Raw genomic sequence first — 18,721 nt, 5'->3', positions numbered from 1 at the left:
GATGGTCTGTTAACCCTGTATTTGTCTGTAGACATTGATCCCAATGCAAGTATGAGACAGCTTGCTTCACTTTGTACAAGCTGTTTCGAGTGTTCTCACTCCAGTAAGAACACTCTAGGAAGATTAGCTTTCCAGGGTAAAGGTCTAAGATTACCATCTTCCTCAATGAGTTAGAAATTTTCAGTTAAAAGGTTCTAACCAGAATCCAACACAGTGGTACTTCAGACCAAGACTTTCCTTTAGCAAGATACCATAGTACTAAAATCAGTTGGAATCATGATGTCTTTACTCAGATCATGTTTTATTCATTGTATTTGTAGCCAATGTATGGTTAAGCTCTGAACGGAAAATAAGAAAATAAATAATTGGTATTTAGATGAACACTTAGAATATTTGAAACATGGTGTTCCAGCTGAAGTTTTCTCACCCTACATTTTAGGTAAAGATATGTAAAATATGGTACATACTTGTGTTTAGAACCATCATAGATCTAATTATTCCATTTTATTATTGAGCTATAAAGTTTTACAGGTTACATTGGTGCCTGAATTTTAATTAGTTCATTTAATGATTTTGAGGTTTGCAGATGGCTGTACCAATTCAAAACATTAGAGAAGCCGGACACTACTCTTCTTTAAACCACAGGCCATGAACTGTTTGAAGATAGAGAAAGGTATCAGTAGGTAGCCTTAACAAAATATTCCCTAAAGAGCTTGGATTGCTCCAAGTGGCATAGCTGAGCTAAAGAAAAGGTGAGGAACTGAAGATACTAGGCTCCGCTTTTCAGATTTACCTACTGCTTCCTTTCCTATGGAATCTCATGCTTGCTCTTCGTGACACCCAAGAGAAGACAGCGAAGTTCGAAAGTCTGGTTTCCAGAACACGCTCTGTATGAATTCTGTGGGTTGAATAAAACTTAGCTGTTGTTTAAGGTAGATGAGGCTCTCTGTATGCAAGTCTTAACATAGTACTGTAGTTTACACTTTGAATAATAATATACTGTAATGAAACCTGGCATCTTGTGACCAGAAAGAACTTTAATTTAGTGAATCGTCAAGTTTGCAGACCCAGAAAGGTTTGCAAAGTTTTCTGAGTGATTGTTAAGATATTACAGTTGTTTATAGCTCTACTTTTAATAGTGACAGATTAAATGCTATAAATTTTTATCTCAGAGGTTTCCAAACATCTGCTATACTTTAACATGTAGTTACTGAACATAATTGCAGTTAGTTATTTTAGATTCTGTATTGGAATGTATATTGAAGGGCCAGCGTATCAAATATTCTTGCATATTAGCATTTCTTAGTACTAGAATGAATCAAATGGGAGATTTGGAGTTAGGTAGGTAACAGAGATATCTGAAAAAGGGTTTATTTACCTCAGGAATAGGAGACCATTAAAAGAAAGTGTAGCAAGGTGAATTTATGCTGATACTTTTGATCTGTGTTTGGCCCCAGCCACCTGTAGTAGTTTATATTCTCCCTGCCAAGTTCACTGATAAAACAGTGAATTTGTCCTTGGAGGGAGAACTTCTGTATAAACTATTGTAATTGGTGTTCTACTATTGGTTCGTTGTCTGCCAAGGGCATTTGAAGGAGAAATCGAAGAGGAAGGGAGGAAGGCTCGACCCCTGACTCAGTTAAGGAAGACCCCCAAAGCATACTGCTCGTGCGTTAGGGGGTTTCCGAAGTTCTCACGCATGCGCAGAAGAGACGTGCTTACATAATAGGGGGTGGGACTGAGGGCCTCTGGCTGGACGGTGCTGGCCACACCTGTGGAGGTTGAGGTCACTCAATTAACTGTATAAAAGCAGATAGCGCTTTCTTAGAAGAGAGCTAGCTTTACCTCAAGGACAACGTTGCCTTTGGCAGGGACGCCTGCCAGTTTGTGAACTTACTGACTCTCCAAGGATGCAGCTTCTGCTATGGGTAATTATAGGCATGCTAGGTTGGTAAGATAACTTTATGGGCAACAGCTGGGTAACTGGGGAGGTCATGCTGGGGGCTTATTTCTCTCCTTCTTCCTCCCTTTTGGGTTTGTTTGTTTTGTTGGCCACCTCTTGGTAATAAATATCAGTTTTGTTGAGTTTGCAACGGTGTCTTGGTTTTCAAGATTCAGTATGGTCCGAACCCTCCCTAATACAGAAAGGTGAACATTGAATTAGTAGATTCATTCCCTATTAAACTAATGTAAAATAAAGAATTTATAATGGGGTAATGGTGAATTATTTGTTTTAATTCAAGTACTGACAGCAGAAAATTTCTGTTTTCTGCTTTCTACTTTCATTAGAAAGCCATTAATTTTGGCTTTCATCTATAATTCACTGTTAAAAGCCTCAAAAATGTCATTATTGCTGTTACTGAGCTAATTAAGTAACCTCTTGATTTTATTCTGTAATTTATTGCATGGGTTAATTATGTTGTATATCAAGCAATTAGTTAAAATTGTATTACATAAATATTTAAATGATACCTTCTAATTTTGCTTTTATTGATAGAAGAGCTTGTCTTGTAGAGTGGTTTTCTGCTTCTATAATTCTTTATAGTTGAGCTGTCAACTTCATTGAACCAGTATGAAGATTCCAAGGAATTAGATTTGATATTTTTTGTCCTTTTTTTTTTCCTGATGTGGTTTTGCTTTTTATTGTGTGTGTAAAGGTATAAAAGGCATATCTCTGGTTTACACTCTTATTAGTACAGCCTTCTGCATTAGTAATTATTACATCTAAGGAAATCCTACATTATTTTAGTGTAATAGATGCATTTGGGAGAGCAGCTAAACCATTTTATTGGTGCTTGAGAGGTGTATTGCTCCAGGATTGTGTCACAAACCATGTTGTCTGAAATGCCTGGTTTTGTTCACTCTGTAACTTCCAGCTTTTGCATAAAATGAAGCAAGCTTCCTAAACAAAAACCACTTAATAAAGTGTACAGCCTTTTCTGTTCAAGACAATCAAATTAACTGAGGTTGGAATAAGTATATAGATGTCATATGATTATGTGCTGAAAAATTACAAATTCAATGTCATGTTTTTGAAGATTTGCAGATTAAGCTGTATCCACCGAGTGGATATATATGTATATCACTGTCATTTCTGCATATACAGAATTAGACTGTTTTGAAGTATCTTTGAACTATATGAACATATTCATTTTAATACAATAATTTTACATCCCTAACTGCACCAGCATCATAAGTTACACCATGATAAAATATAAAATTGATTGTCAAGATACCAGAAAAATAATCTTCTAACAAGGCTTGAAAGACTTCTTGTAGCAAACAGTTAAATACCCAGAGTGGCAGAAATGACAGCTTAAACTATCCTGTCTATAAAATGAACATGACGTGAAATCCCCTGGAGTAGCACTAAACAGACTTAAGTTTGGTTTCCTTTAATCAAAGCAGAATAGAAAGGGAACTATAAAATCAGCCATGAGAATAATTGAATGAAATTATAATAATATTTGAGAGTGAGATTATAATCATATTTGAGAGTGTGTGTCTATGTATTTTTATATGTGTTTGTGTACACAGATAAAAATAAAAATCTTTCTGTATCTTACTAAAGAGGTGTGTAAGGGTAATTCAGCTTTAAAAAATAACCAGTGAGAGCAAATTATTGCTCTCTATCACAGACTAATTCTGTGATTTATTAACTTACTGCTTTGGAGGAGACAGTGGGCTTTTGATGTACTGGTAAGTTAGCCACAGCAAAGGCATTGTCAGAAAGTATAACTTCATTGACTGACTGTCACTGCAGTATCTGTCTACCTAGAACAAGGAGCGAGAGAGCAAAATTTGTAGAGAGAAGAGACAAGCATTGCACTGCTCCAAAAGTGTGAATGTTACTATTTATTTTCTTGTTTTGTCCAACATTGCACAGAAAGAGGGAAACATTAGGTAGAAATCAAGAGTATTTGGATGAAGTCAATCTTTATTATTGTTGACATAGTATATCTTGTATCTAAAAAGAAAATGCATGGTGAGGATCCCTATATAGTAGCCTCTTAACTTTGAGAAGGGATTTTGTTTTAATCATTTGCAATATTTCTTTCATGCTACAAAAAGTGTCAGCATTTAACTTGATTTGTTAGTTGATAGTTCAAACTCTGGTATCTTGTGTTGATGTATCGGGTATGTAGAGGAATGCCTGCGGTGTAATGTGGAGGAGTATTAGAACTGCGTGTTTATAATTCCTTACAGACTAAAATCAAAAGTGTGAGGTTCTTTTTTCTTATGTTTGTGTCTGTTACATGTATATTCTACTTTCCTTTCAGCTGTTATTTCCTACAATGGGGGAAAGAGTAATACTTGGTAATATATGGGATCTTAATACCCATAGGCAATATGGACTTGATGGATGGTGCTCTGAGTGAAAGTGATTTCTGAGTGATAACCAACTTAATAACTTTTAGATGTCTGTCAAGTACCTAATTTCCTTTTTATTTTGCTACTCAAAAGGAAGAAAAACTTAAATTACCTTTCTCCCTTATTCTTGTCCTGAAGACAAGAGTTATAGCAAATGAAGATAAAAACCCTCCAAGTTTCTTTGTTTGTAGGTATTTACGCTAGTAAGTCTGTGAAAACACTCAGTTTGCTTGTTCCTGGTTCTGGCTTTGCCCAAGAGGTAAAATGTTTCACGTATCTGATGTAAATATGCTGTTGTACTAATATACCTGTTGTAAAGCAGCTACAATAGCCGGACCCTGCCTGTGTGGGGACATGATTTCTTGTAAATACAGTTTGCAGACACTATTGCAAAAACACCTGACTGTCATTTTAGGGTAAGATGTGATGGAAATAAAACATCATTTGACGTGTGATACTTCAAAAATGGAAAAACAAAAAAGTGGAGAGGAAGCTGAAATCAGTGACTGGAGAAGCAAAAATCAATGACTGTGAAATGAAAGACTGTTCAGTTCTTGTCACATTAAGATATTTATGTTCTGATTCACTTCCTAGAGTAAACTTTTCTAGCCAAGTTTTCTGATTTGAAATTCCAATAAACTCAAGAGTTTTTTCTTTAGCTGTTTTTCACTCTGTGCCATGGTGTTGCATTATGAATTAGATGCTCACCATTGCAGGCCATTCATCCTCACTGAAACACTAACTACTGCAGACAGATGGATTCCCTCTTTGGATACTAACTAGCCTGTCTGACAGTGCTCTTGTATACTGCAATTTCTCTGTCTTTTGTGGGGTTTTCAATAAAAAAAGGAGTGGATAACAGTACCTGTCTTGTAATTTTCCTAACCTCACAGGGGAAAATTCACTATAAAACCTACCCAGAAAACACTTGATTAACTCAGCGGGTAGGCTGAATAGTGAATATGTAGCCCTCTACTCCATTACAGAGTGAAAAAAAAGGTTGAATTTGTTCTTAAGTTACCTTTTTAATTTGACTTATAACATTAGTTACTATTACTTTGATTTTAATAAAACCTGAACATCACATTTGGAATATGTGTAACTCAGTATGCTTGTGGCCTGAATTGTAAAATGTGAAACTGTAGTATATCATTGTCTACAAAATGAAAAATTTTGTAACAAAAACCAGACTACACATTTTTGATGAATAGTAAGTCTGTGTGTCATCTTTCAATGCCATTATGCATTCAGAAATTTATATTAAATAAATTCTATTTTAAACAACTAGCACAAGGTTTTAAAAATATTTAAGGAAAAAGATTACAGTAATTTTTCATAAAAACTTGATAGTTTTGTTTTTAAACTGGTTGAATATGACTTTAGTAGGCCTTTATGTTACTACATAGTTTTTGTTATTTTGGAGGAAGTCTTATCGTATTCAATCATTTACCAGCAGTTCTGGTCAACTACAAGTGTGATGCCTGTCTGTAAGAACAGTCACAAGGAGAATCCTGGGAACTACAGGTCTGTTAGCCTGACCTTGGTGCCAGGGAAGGGCATGGAGCAGATTGTCTTGAGTGCCATCATGTAACATGTACAGGACAACCAGGAAATCAGGCCCAGCCAGCATGGGCTTGTGAAAGGCAGGTCCTGCTTGACCAGCGTGATCTCCTTCTGCGACAAGGTGACCCACATAATGGATAATGGAAAGACTGTGGATGTTGTTTACCTAAACTTCATTAAAGCTTTTGACACTGTTTCCCACAGCATTCTGCTGGAGAAACTGACTGCTCGTGACTTGGATGGGTGCTGGGTTAAAAACTGGCAGGATGGCCAGGCCCAGAGAGTGATGGTGAATGGAGTTACATCCAACTGGTGGCCGGTCACCGGTCACGTTTCCCAGGGCTTAGTATTGTGGCCAGTCCTGTTAACCTGGATGAGGCAATCGGGTGCACCCTCAGTCAGTTCACAGACAACACCAAGTTGGGCGGGAGTGTTGATCTGCTGGAGGGCAGCAAGACTCTGCAGAGGGATCTGGACAGGCTAGATCAAGGGATTGAGGCCAATGGTATGAGGTTCAGGAAGGCGAAGTACTGGATCCTGCACTTGGATCATAATAACCCCATGCAGTGCTACAGGCCAGGGGAAGAGTGGCTGGAAAGCTACCCATTGGAAAGGGACCTGGGGGTGCTGGTTCACAGCCAGCTGAACATGAGCCAGCGAGTACTGAGGTGACCAAGAAGGTCAGCGGTATCCTGGCTTGTATCAGAAACAGTGCAGCCAGCAGGACCAAGAAAGTGATTGTCCCTCTGTACTTGGTGCTATTGAGGCCATACCTTGAGTCCTGTGTTCAGTTTTGGGCCTCTCACTACACGAAGGACACTGAGGTGCTGGATTGAGTCCAACGAAGAGCAGTGAAGCTGATGAAAGGTCTGGAGCACAAGTCTTATGAGGAGCGGCTGAGGGAGCTGGGTTTGTTTAGGTTAAGGGGAGACCTTATTGCTCTCTACAACTACCTGAAGAGAGGTTGTAGAAAGATGGAGGTAGGTCTCTTCTCCCAGGTGACAAGTGACAGGATGAGAGGAAATGGCCTCAAGCTGCACCAGAGGAGGTTTAGATTGGATATTATAAAAAAATTAGACATTGTTTACAGGTATCTTTAAAATTTAGTGTAGTAGTTTCCCCAGTAGGAGACAATTTTGTATGCTTCACTGCCCCAACGTGTGTTTGTATGTCGATCTTTAGACTGCCTCTAAATTTCTAGAGAGTTTACTGTTTTCATATCAGTATTATAAAAAATTATTATCTTATTGGTTCTTTTGCATCTTTTTAGAAGAATAACATGAGCCGTTTACAGTAAATTACAAACTTTGATCAATGTGCTCTTCCTTCCTTGGTAAAATGAGTAATAAAAGCTCCTAACATATTCCATTCTGCATCTCTATAATTTCTTTTTCTGTTACCTGTTACTTGTTGGTTAGTTTGAACACTGTAAATTTTAAAAACTTGATCCATTGTATTTGACCCATGGAAATAAATTTAGAAGGTATCAATTTCCTCTGAGTTTTGTGATATTTGTTAGCATGGTAGGTTACAGGGACTCAAACATCCATCTCCCTTCACTGGAAAACAGACTGTGCCATGGATTTAATAGTTCAAGTCCTTTTAGCCTGCTGCAGGCAGTCAGCATCATGTTAGCTCAAAACCAGCCAAAGTCTTGTGTTGTCTTTAACATATGGTTGTTAAGGGTCTCTTTTCATCATAAATGACATCTGGACATTACATTGTTGTGATGTTTATGAGATACAAGAATGATTGGAAAGAATTGGATGGATGAGTTTGTGTGGGATATTGTGCAGGTGGTGGGAACAAGATATTGCATTGGAAGGGACATCTGAAATGTAGGCTACAGATGTTGAGAATCCTTACCTCATTAGTTCTCATGCATTTCAGTATGTGCATCGTGGTGAGCTTTTTTCTGTCCTTCATCCCTTTCTAACACTATATAACTTCATCCATGTGTTTATACAATGTGATTTATGTCAAAACTGGGGTTTACAGCTTCCTGCACTTATATTTTGCAATGCTCAAATGGAGGAGCTCACTATGATTCAGCTACAGAAAAGTCAGTGAAAGTCTGCTTAGGGTTGTCTTGTTTCTAAGGTGGTTTTGCCTTTAAGGGTAAAATATATGTATTTTTAGATGCAGTGTGAAACTGTGATAAGCGTTCTGTGTTACGTATTTGTTGCATAAAGCCATTACAGTGAGATCAGTGCTGTGTGAAAGGTTTCTGCTCCCAGCCTGCAGTAGCTGCAGGTATTCCCTGGAGCAGGTATCCAGGTTACCATCCTTCCAGAGCCCTGGGAGCACAGGTGGGAGGCAGCAGCATCTGTCCTCTTCTGATGAGCAAAATAGTCCCTCACTGCAGTGACAATAAATCTGAAAGTAAACATTTAAGAAATCCCTCTTGGCCTTTTAACAAGTATTTATATGTTTAATCTTAGATTTATTAGCAAGGTTGCATGATATAAGCCCCCCCCCCGTCAAATTTATGTTTGATACATTTAGAATGTTTGATACATTTAGAATGAACAAGGCTAGTGAGAGAGGGAGGCAGTGCAACTCTTTCTGGGTTCTCTTTACAGAATTATGAAGATTTGTTTCTTGGAAGCATTTTTAAAAAACGATTTTCAGTGGCAGATTGCAAACTTACTTTCCTTCCTCTGATTTTTTTATTGCATTTTAGTTTCCATACCAATCCATCAATACACAGATAAAGCTGAAGTAATGATTCAGAGCATGCCTTGTAGTATGCCTAGCAAAAACTTACTACTTATTAACAACCAGAATGCAGAAATAGCATAGTTCAGCAAGAGATAGTTCAGCTGTTCTGGTCTTAAGAGCAGACTTTATGCTACTTAACACAAGAATTTTAGAGGTAGATGACGTGTGCATTACTTAATTGTATTCTGGAGAAAAACTTCCATTATTTCAGATAGGCTTTGAAGATAAATAAAGGAACACAGTTTGGTAGAAGGCCAATCAGAGTACATTAGAACCCAGGTTGTGGTCATGGTATCATTGTTATGGGGTGCCTTTGATTAAGAAGTAAAAAACCATGGTTGTACATTCAGTCTTTCCTGAAGCTGATTGTTAAAGGTACATATAGGTAGGTAAAGATAATTTGAAGCTTATCTTGAAATTTTGTTTTCTCAAGAAATAGAACTTTGACTAACAACTTCGAACAGTTTCCAAGCTCTGTATTTAGTCCTGATGATCAGCAGTCAGCATAGTGTAGTAGGCTGCTTCTCAAGATTGCACTGCTAATGAAGAGTATCTTCTTTCTTGAAGTTAATGATTTTTATATACTTCCTAATATTCACTGTCAGCAGTGTCACCCCTACAGCAGATATCCTTCATATACAAGTTCAAGAAAGAGGTTTGTGTTGATACTGGAAGCCTGTCATTTCAGCAAGCCTTCATCCATAATGTGCGTGTCTCAACGTGAGTCAACAAGATTCTATGGATACTCAAAATATTTTGAAACCATATGAACAGAATGTGTATTTTCCTCTGGCTAGTAAAAATCAGTCATAAAGTCTTCACAGACTTATAATGTGCAGCATCCAACCAGCTTGGCAAATAAACTGTTTGTTAAAGTGTATTCTGGCTGTATTTCCAGGCGGCGTTTAGACAAAATCGCATTTTGTTCATGCCAGGTATTGGACTGTCTGGTGGAGACTCAGGTTTTCTATTCAAACGGATTGAAACAGATTTTTTACTTGACCAGTGACCTTTCTAGGGAAGAATGTTAATAGAGAATTTATCCTTGGTATACGTTTTATGGGATAAGGAGAAGGGTATTTTATGTTGCCTGTTAGTAGGTTATAATGTCCTCAATGAACAACAACAACAAAATTCATTGCTTATTTAAAGAATTGGTGGTTCAGTGGAAGAGAAATAATCTAAGCATTGTCGCTAATTTTAGCAGGTTTATTCCATGTTCCTCAGATACTGATTGTGAGGCCAGATATAAAAATCTCTTCTTTCTAAGAAGGGAACTTGATCTGGAGATGTGTACCAAGATTTAGTAGTGCCTTTTTTCAGTAGTGTTTGCCTGGGTCTGTATTAGGTACATTAATGATTAGGGATTATTTCCATTTTAATAGCAATGTGAAAAGCTTATGTTATGGCTAATTTACCAGTTGTTAGTTATGTTTCTAAACTGTCCATAAGAAGCATCTTAATTAGTTAGTCTTATCATTTACTGTCTTCTCAGATGGATCTCTGATTCAGTTGGATGCTTTATAACACATAGCAATCAATTTGTTGTGCAGAACTCTTCGTCTCTATCCTCTTATGCATCCTTTATACATCTGCTTTCATATATAATTTTTGGGAGTTATTTTTGTATTCTAATGTTTCTCCATTATTCTTTCTCATATCTTCCTTCTTTCTCTCTGACCCAATTTTTGGCATCTATTGTATTCATCAGAGATTTCCATCTAGTATTATATGACAGGTTCTTCTGTAGGAGTTTATGGGAGGCATGATCTAAAGAGACTTCATTTGTCTCCCTTTGTAGCTGTGCTTGTGACTAAAATTGTATTTAAATGTGATAGGAATGCAAAGAAAGACTCTTCGATGCCTCTAAATGTGGCCTGTGCCCAAACGTGCCGTGTTGTTATCTGATTACACTTCTGCAAATTGGAAAAGCACAAGAATGCATTGTATTTCAGAGTCTTTTACTGGGCAGTAATTAGGAATATTAGATAGCAAGTGCAGTTAATGTACTTGAGTGAATGTCATTATAATAAGGTTGCATGAAATCACCAGCACAGCTTAGTTTTACATTTTGGCTCAACATTATGCACTTAGATAAGCAGCCATATGTAAACAACAAATTAACTAGAAAGGAAATAATTTTCTATCCCTAAGTCTCCAAAGGATTATAAAGTCAATGGCTGCATTTTTATTCTGTTTTTGTAGAAGACCATATTCAGTCAGGGAATATACTTCTAAATATTTTTTATTTTTTCACTTTTAAAAAAACTGTATTATTTATTAGCACTATTTTGTTTTCATCATCCATGTTTGATTTCAATAGATTTATAATCTAATCAGACTAAGCAATGTGCTGAGGATGTATTATGCTGGTGCATATTCTGAAAAATCCAAAGGAATACCAGACCTTTTTCTAAGTATTTTAATATAATTGTCAACGTGTAAAACCACCTTGATTGTATGTTTTCTGTTTAGGTACCTATCCCAGAATTGTTAAAATACCCAAAAGTGCAAAATATTATGTGACATCAAAAAGAAAGGATGTCACATATATTAATATAAACTGTGTATACACTAAAATTCTGCAAAGTTTTATATTTTATTCTGTTGGTACAAAATAGAAGAACTTTTTTCTGTCAGTCCCTGTAATAGTTAGGAGATAAAAGTCCAGCTCATGAATGTGTAGCACAAAGTAGTCAGCTGTCATTCTTCCTGATTGCTACTGATGTGAATCTTATTGATTCTTACAGAAAGAGGCACTGTTTTGGGAAGCACTTGGAGGTTCTTTTTCAGCAGGATTTAATGAAATATGGAAGGTTTAATTCTATTATAATATTGTGGGGTTTTATTTTTTTTAAAAGTGTGCGGTTCGTGCAGCTACTGAAGGCAGAATTCTTGTTCTGGAAGGCTTGGAGAAGGCTGAGCGGAACGTCCTGCCAGTGTTAAACAATTTGCTGGAGAATAGGGAAATGCAGCTTGAAGATGGTCGTTTTCTCATGTCTGCAGAGCGTTATGACAAACTTTTGCAGGTATGGAAATGCTCTTTGGATTTTCCTTTTTCTTTTTTTTTCCTGTTCTTGGTAGTGCTGGAATACTGTTGTGAAGGGGAGAGTACTTACAGATCAAATGGGGGAAATCTCACCAAGGTTTCTGTGTTTTTTTCTGGAATGTTGCATAGAATGAAGTAGGCAGGGTAAGCTATGTGGGAAGTCAAACTACTGTTTTCAAAACCAAAAAGTTTTCATCTGTATCTTGTCTTCACAGGAAAAAGAGTAGTCCATGTTAACCTTATATGAAGCGTGTATGTTTCTAAAACGTGGAACTAAAATATACTTGTGAAAAGATATTTAAGTTGAAATTGTTCCCATGAAGTTCATATAATGCTTCAATGTTGCAATAGCCTTGTTGCTAAGCCTTTAAAATGTTAGGATACCAAATGAATGAGGTCAAGATGAGCGACACTGTATTCATTGGTGCTGTTTTGCCTTTAATTTGCAAAAGTATATGTGAAGAGCAATCTAAACTATAGAAAATGGTTAGATTGATAGGAAATGAGATTTTACTCACTAACATTATTTTTTTTTTGACAGTTTCAGTAGTACTTTGCATCTTACTTTCATGTACTGTAGTTGCCAGTCACATACCTGTCAGTCTAACACCTGCTTGCTCACGTTTCTGTCTGCCATACCTAACTGTGGTTAGGTATATAATTCAGACCCATGTAGCACAGGAGGGAAATATGCAGTAAGACTTCTGTCATGGATCTCAATTGTACGAACTTACCAGCTGTGCTGAAGTACTATAGTGAATTTCTAAAAATATATATATATTTCTTATGCCTCTCATCTGTGGTTAAAATTCTTCTGATCCATGCCTTTTCCAAAAATATTTTATTATATTTAATTAGTAGATGCAGTTATTGGAAGTATTATTATTATATTTCAAAATAAAGGTTTTAAAATGTAGTTTTATTTAAAGACTGAAAATGAGAATTCAAACAGATTCAGTTGCAAAACATTTTCTTTTCCTTTTTCCATTTAACACTTTTCTAATGATTAAATGTTTCAAAATGAGTGCCTCAGGCGAACTGCTAATAGTTTATGAATTAAATAAATCTCTTGCTACAATATTAAATCTAATATTGTTGTTTTATTGTTTGGGGAATATTGTATTATATAAACTAATGTTCATTTTGCTTCTCCTGTGTGAATAATTACTGTGCATCTAGGTCTGAAGGAAATGTACTCATGTGTGGTTTCAAGGAAGTCTTAACTGTGATGTGGAAAGATAAAGACTGCATTTTTGGGTGTAATGAATCCTTTACTTGACAATAATACATAAAAGAGGCTAGTTTTGTATTATTTAATATAATACAACATAATTTTTAAATGGAAGTTTTAAAATGGAGATTTTAGTTGCCTTTACGCTTGTAATAGGGGGGGAAGAAGAAAAAAGCTTGTTCGTGGTAACCCAATTCTAATATTTTAGAGTAAAATAAATATTGTGGTCTGTTTATTTTCTGTTCTTCATAAAAACAGTCTTATATTGGTACCTTTTCACATGATGTAATGTAAGGTAGCATCACAACAGGCACCACCATCTGTGGGGTTTTTGGTCAAATTGCTACAGGCCTGAAAGCTGTACCTAATCAAGCATTCTTTTTATGTTCATTTTGAAAAAACTTGTTTTTACCTTCCACAGATTTGACGAGTTCAATGCTTTCTAGCCACTCTGAATGAAAGATGAGAACACTACCACGTTTAGGTTGAAGGACCAGTGCTGTTAATTGATCTGGAGCCTAGTCATCATAAGTTTTTAATGATGTGGGGTTTTTTTCTTCTTGTTGCTTTATTTTAATTTATTTAGGATCATACAAAATCAGAATTAGATGCATGGAAGATTGTTCGGGTCAGTGAAGATTTTCGAGTGATAGCACTGGGCCTGCCAGTACCTAAATACTCTGGTAACCCTTTGGATCCACCTCTTCGCTCTCGATTTCAAGCTAGAGATGTTTATCATCTGCCCTTTAAGGTGAGTGTTGTAGCAGAAGATTGGATTATTCGTACTGGGTGAAGATAATATTTTGATGTTATGTTTTACTTACCTCGCCTCTGAAAAGAATTCTTGACTTATGAATTTATTTCAAAGTACATTTTTAATTCCTGAGATGCAGGTTTAGAGTTGCCATGGAATGCTGCAGCAGAAAAGTAACTTCTGTAAAACATATAAGAATTTAATTTTTTTTTCTTAAATGAAATTAATTCTATGACAAGGAGTGAGTAGAATCCTCACGTCTAAATTATAGGAAAAGATAGAAAATACCATATATATCATGACCTGTGACCCACAATATGATCCCAAAATTAATTTATTCTGTGATTTTATGTTCTATTTTCAGGACCATCTTCAGCTATTATATTCAATTGGATCAAACATTTCCACAGAGAGGTAATTTTTCATAATTAAAAAAAAAATTGAAAAAATGAATAAGTGATGTCCTTGCAGGATTCCGTGCTATTTTTGCTTCTCTATCACTGCATAGAGACAGGAACTGAAGAAATTTTTTGTATGTGTGGGTATATGCTCACACAGCTTTTTGTATGCAGCCTTCATGCTTTAGAACTTCAGTTACACCTTACTTGTTTGCTCTCAGAAGTAGTTCCAGCATCTTTAACTGTATTTAACTTTTTATACTTTAGTATTTTAAATATAGATAGCATGTATAAAACTCTGTAATTACTTTTTCCTATGCAGAATTTCTCAGCTCCTGTCTTTTGCTACAACTCTCTGCTCTCAAGAATCTTCTACACTGGGACTTCCAGATTTTCCTTTAGACAGCTTATCGGCTGCCGTTCAGATTTTGGTATGTGCATACACATGCTGTGAAACTGTATGGGCTTAAAATTTCTCAGATCTGGTTTATTCATCTTGTCAGAAGAAGATTAACATGAATATTTAAAAAAGAAACCTGAAAAAACTAAGAATAGTTTGAGGAAGAAAAGTCTCACTCAGATGTCTCTGGATAATATTTTAACCAAGCATATAGCATAACATTGAAAGATGAAGTATGATATGACATAAAATTTGTACTGTGATTAAATGTATCTTAGCGCTCAATTTATTATTTTTTCCTCTCTGGTAAATCATGTTACCTGACTTCAGGAGCATCTATGGTTTACCTGGCAGCACTCAGGTAGTCACTGGAGAGAAATAAAAAGCACAACCTAAAAGTGCTTTGGATTTAATGTTATGCTTTAAATCAGATTGATTGCATTACAAAGACACCTGTTGTTCTCCAACTGATATGTTAAAGGACCCGAGAAACTTCGAATGTGGGTAGAGGAAACAGTTACGTTGTCTGAGATGAAGCCTACATTAGGTCTTTAGGTGGTCTGATGGATTTAGAATAAACATGGAAATGGAGGGTTACATGAAGAGGCAGGTTTTGCACACTCGAAGATGCAGTGCTTCCTGACACCCACAGTTCATAAGGAAATACGCAACTGTACACCTGCTGAATTTACAGTGACAGATCAGGCAGATCAGGAATAAAGCTGTGGCAGTCTTTCTGCTTTCCCAGATAGTCCTCTGTCTCTTGGACTTTATAATTACATGGTAAAAAGCCAAAGTCAGAATGGAAGGTGCCTCCTGAAGGAAGTCAGGGAGATGAGATCTGTATGAAGAGAGAGAGGGGTTGGTGCCCTTTTGCATGCAGGAAGATATGGTCAGCCTAGGAGGGTAAAGTACAAGGACAGTTTCTCAAACCCTCTCTCCAAGGTGCAGGAGTCTGTAGAAGGATCTCGGGATAGTTCTCTGTTGTCTCATGTGCAGTCCTTCTACCTATGGTACTGCTCAGCAGCAGATCACTTTCTACATGTTTTATTGGATTATATACATTGAAATATAGTTACTGTGGTGCTCGGTCCCCTCAGTTGTGCTGGATACTTACAGACATAATTTATTTTCTGAATTTGTGATCCTACATTAGATGTAGAAGTCATTAAAATTCAAGTTCAGTGAAATGAAGCAGGATTTGGAGGGCTTTAGGAAAGAAATACGTGTTGGATTTTAAAATAAATTGCAGCTTTTTATTCTTTGAGCCCCATAGTGAAAAATTATTTTTAAATGAATGCCAGATGGCTTTCAGAGTAACAGAAACAAAATGAGCCCTAAGCTATTACCTAAACTATGGAATGAAGGAAGCATTTTATTTTACATTAGAGAATGTAAACTATCATTGTATGACAGTGTCTTTTTTAGGTAGATGAAAACTGTTTCTTTTAGAATTAGTTTTAATCACTTGGTTTTCTAAGCTGACTGTTCTCAGTGATTGCTAGCTACAGCATTTTTCCTTCATGTGCTGGGTCAGTGCCATCCTCTGCTTCTAGCTTGGCTGGTTTAACTGTTTAAAAGTGTGGAGGGAAGGAGGGAATGTATTGTAGCGAGTAGTTTCTTATCTTCTGTCATGGATTCACACAGTCCTAAAACATATATCTTGGCTTGAAAACTCCTGCCTGCTGAAAAGGAGAATTTTTTAATAGGATCCTGTTCTGAAAAGGCTAATTTTATACACCCCATTGTAATTATTATTCATTTGAGATAATGTGGACAAATTACATGGTATGTCTTTATATATAGACGGAAGGCTTTTAAAATGCAATAAAGGGCTCCCTGATCCTTGAAGCAGTACATTTACTACAGTGCATTAAATGGTTTATTTTTACAGGTTTTTTTTTAATGTGGAACATTATAAATAATATAAATCTATTACTGCTTATAAATATAAATTGAATGACACATTTCATAGAGTATGCGTCTCCTGGTTTCATTTCCAAGGAACTTTCTTTCAGTAATGTAAATCCAAGTGTGTAACTGAAAATCAGTTGGTTTTGTTTGAATTATAGTATTCACTTTGATGAAGGCTTAAAAAGATAGTACCAGTCCAGTGACTGTTTTTCACTAGTGTTACACACAAGTAGTCCTTAAATATTTGCAAGTCATTATTGAAGCAAACAATCAATACTTAACTTAGGGGGTTTGAAACACTTTTTTCATACCACAAAAGGCTTTATGCATAGTTTCTTGAGTAGTCATAAATTCATTTCTCTTTCTTTCTGTTACTGCAGCAAAATAATAAAATCTTCGTCTAGTTCTCAGCACCTGACAGAAGAGTTAGTACTTAAAACTAACAACTTTTAAAAAAGTAAAAAAACCCTTTGTTTTCAGTTTGGTATAGAAAGTGGAAGCATACTTAGTAACTTACTTCGAAACAGAACAGTTTTAGTCAAGCTGCTCAGAAATGTCTATGCACAGATTTGGTAAATAGAACCTGTACAATATAATAGAATCAAAATTAAATCTTCTAAATTTCTGTGAATGTACACATCATTGTGTACACAAGTAGATCCTTACTGTAATACAGATTTCTTGTCATACTGATTCTTTTCTAGTAGTACTGTGAAACTCAGTTACTGGTAGTGGGATTTATCTCTCTTGGCCATATATGTCTTTTGGTATCTGAGCCCATCACCATAACTTCCATTTATGCACAGGAAGAAAATAAATTTTAGGACATAGTTCTTCTAATCTGCTATGGATGTTTACATTATATTGAATTACACCTGAGAAATTTCTGTTTTGACAATTAATTGAGTAGTGTTTATAGTGGTCATTTGTATATTGCCCTTACAGTCTTATTTTAATTTCAAAGCTATATAGGATTTTTTGTTTAATGGCTGGTGACAGAATGAGCCTATAATTTTTTTAATTTATATTTTTAAATTTGAATTAGGATTCCTTTCCTATGATGTCAGTCCAGCATGTTATTGACCGGCTTTACCCCTATAATATTTTCCTTGGAAAAGAAGGCAGGACTGCAGTCAAAGACATGTTAAAAGTAAGTATTGCACTTTTAGTAAGTATTGTAATTCCAAGGAGTGATGGATTATGGCAGTAGTTCTTTGACTAATGTTACTTTGCTACTTTTGCATAAAAAAGAAATTTAAAGTAAACTAAATGGCTACATTATTGCTGATGCTTAAAATCTTCATAATAGTATTTTTTAAAACCTTCATAAGCTAGTAAATTTTGTTATAGTGAAAGGTGAAGCCTCTAGGTTGTCTGGAATATTTAGACCTCAGTTAAAGGCTCCAGAAGAATCTTCATTATATAATAAGTGGTTAATTAACTTGAAAGTAGCTGCTTATATGGTTAAGGTAGTCAAATTCTTAAAAAACACCTCTGGCATTTGACTTTAAAGAGAAGATACTAAAAGGGCTATAGATATGACATGCACCAAATACATTCAGTATAGCATAATTGTAGATTATAATGGTCTATGGATTTGTTTGGTGTTACCCTTTTTTTGCTTGTTGTTGGTCAGATCTGTTTTGTTGGTTTATCAATGTTTGGTAATAGCTGACAAAGTCTAATTATGCTGGGTTATTCCACTTATTCTTTTAAAGCATAAGCACAGTGTCCGCTTTCTTTTTTAATACGTTACAGGAGTTATGGGTGTTGTTGAATATTAGCATTCACAGCTTAGATCATCTTACACAGCTCTTTCGGTGCTAAAAATTAGATGTTATTTGAATGTGTGTATTTGGAAATAACCAACTTTGTAGCTAACTAGTGAATTTTTGGTTTCCCTAAAACCAAGCTTATGTGTCAGGGAAATGTTTCTACCCCATCCCTGCTGACACATCCCCCCTCCATATACTGCCTTTTTGCTTTGGAGTTCAGTCCTCTATTCCGTGTGTAACTAGGCTGCTCTCCTACTTGTCTTCTTGAGTTTTGGTATGGACAGTCCTTCCATTTGAAGGACATTGTCCTTAATGAGCTGCTAGCTTTTCCGAACTGTCAAAGGTGACTCCTGTGGGGTCTTTCCTACTACTTCTCTGAAGAAGCCAATGTGGCCTCAAATCCAGTATCTGAAGTCATTTGTCTCTTGCCTTCATCACTGCCCCTCAGGATTTTGAATTCCATTATTTCATAGTTGCTACAGCCAAGGCTGCAATTGATTGCCACATCCGTGACCAACTGTTCCTTGTTTGTGTATAGCGGGAGC

General features: G+C 36.0%; 1 protein-coding gene across 2 annotated transcripts in view; it reads left to right on the top strand.

Annotated features, from left to right (window-relative positions):
• VWA8 (von Willebrand factor A domain containing 8) overlaps positions 1 to 18,721 on the top strand; it is a 186,372-nt gene that overhangs the window by 26,395 nt on the left and 141,256 nt on the right. For both annotated transcript variants that reach the window (XM_064645638.1, XM_064645639.1), the window contains exons 5-9: positions 11,517 to 11,684; positions 13,522 to 13,686; positions 14,054 to 14,103; positions 14,410 to 14,518; positions 17,447 to 17,551. In XM_064645638.1, coding sequence (XP_064501708.1) covers positions 11,517 to 11,684; positions 13,522 to 13,686; positions 14,054 to 14,103; positions 14,410 to 14,518; positions 17,447 to 17,551 — 597 coding nt within the window. The remainder of the gene's footprint in view (positions 1 to 11,516; positions 11,685 to 13,521; positions 13,687 to 14,053; positions 14,104 to 14,409; positions 14,519 to 17,446; positions 17,552 to 18,721) is intronic.

The sequence above is a fragment of the Pseudopipra pipra genome, chromosome 2 (genome assembly GCF_036250125.1).
Source record: "Pseudopipra pipra isolate bDixPip1 chromosome 2, bDixPip1.hap1, whole genome shotgun sequence".
Classification (NCBI taxonomy): domain Eukaryota; kingdom Metazoa; phylum Chordata; class Aves; order Passeriformes; family Pipridae; genus Pseudopipra; species Pseudopipra pipra.
The sequence above is the reverse complement of the archived record's forward strand: the minus strand, read 5'-3'. Positions and strand labels throughout refer to the sequence as shown.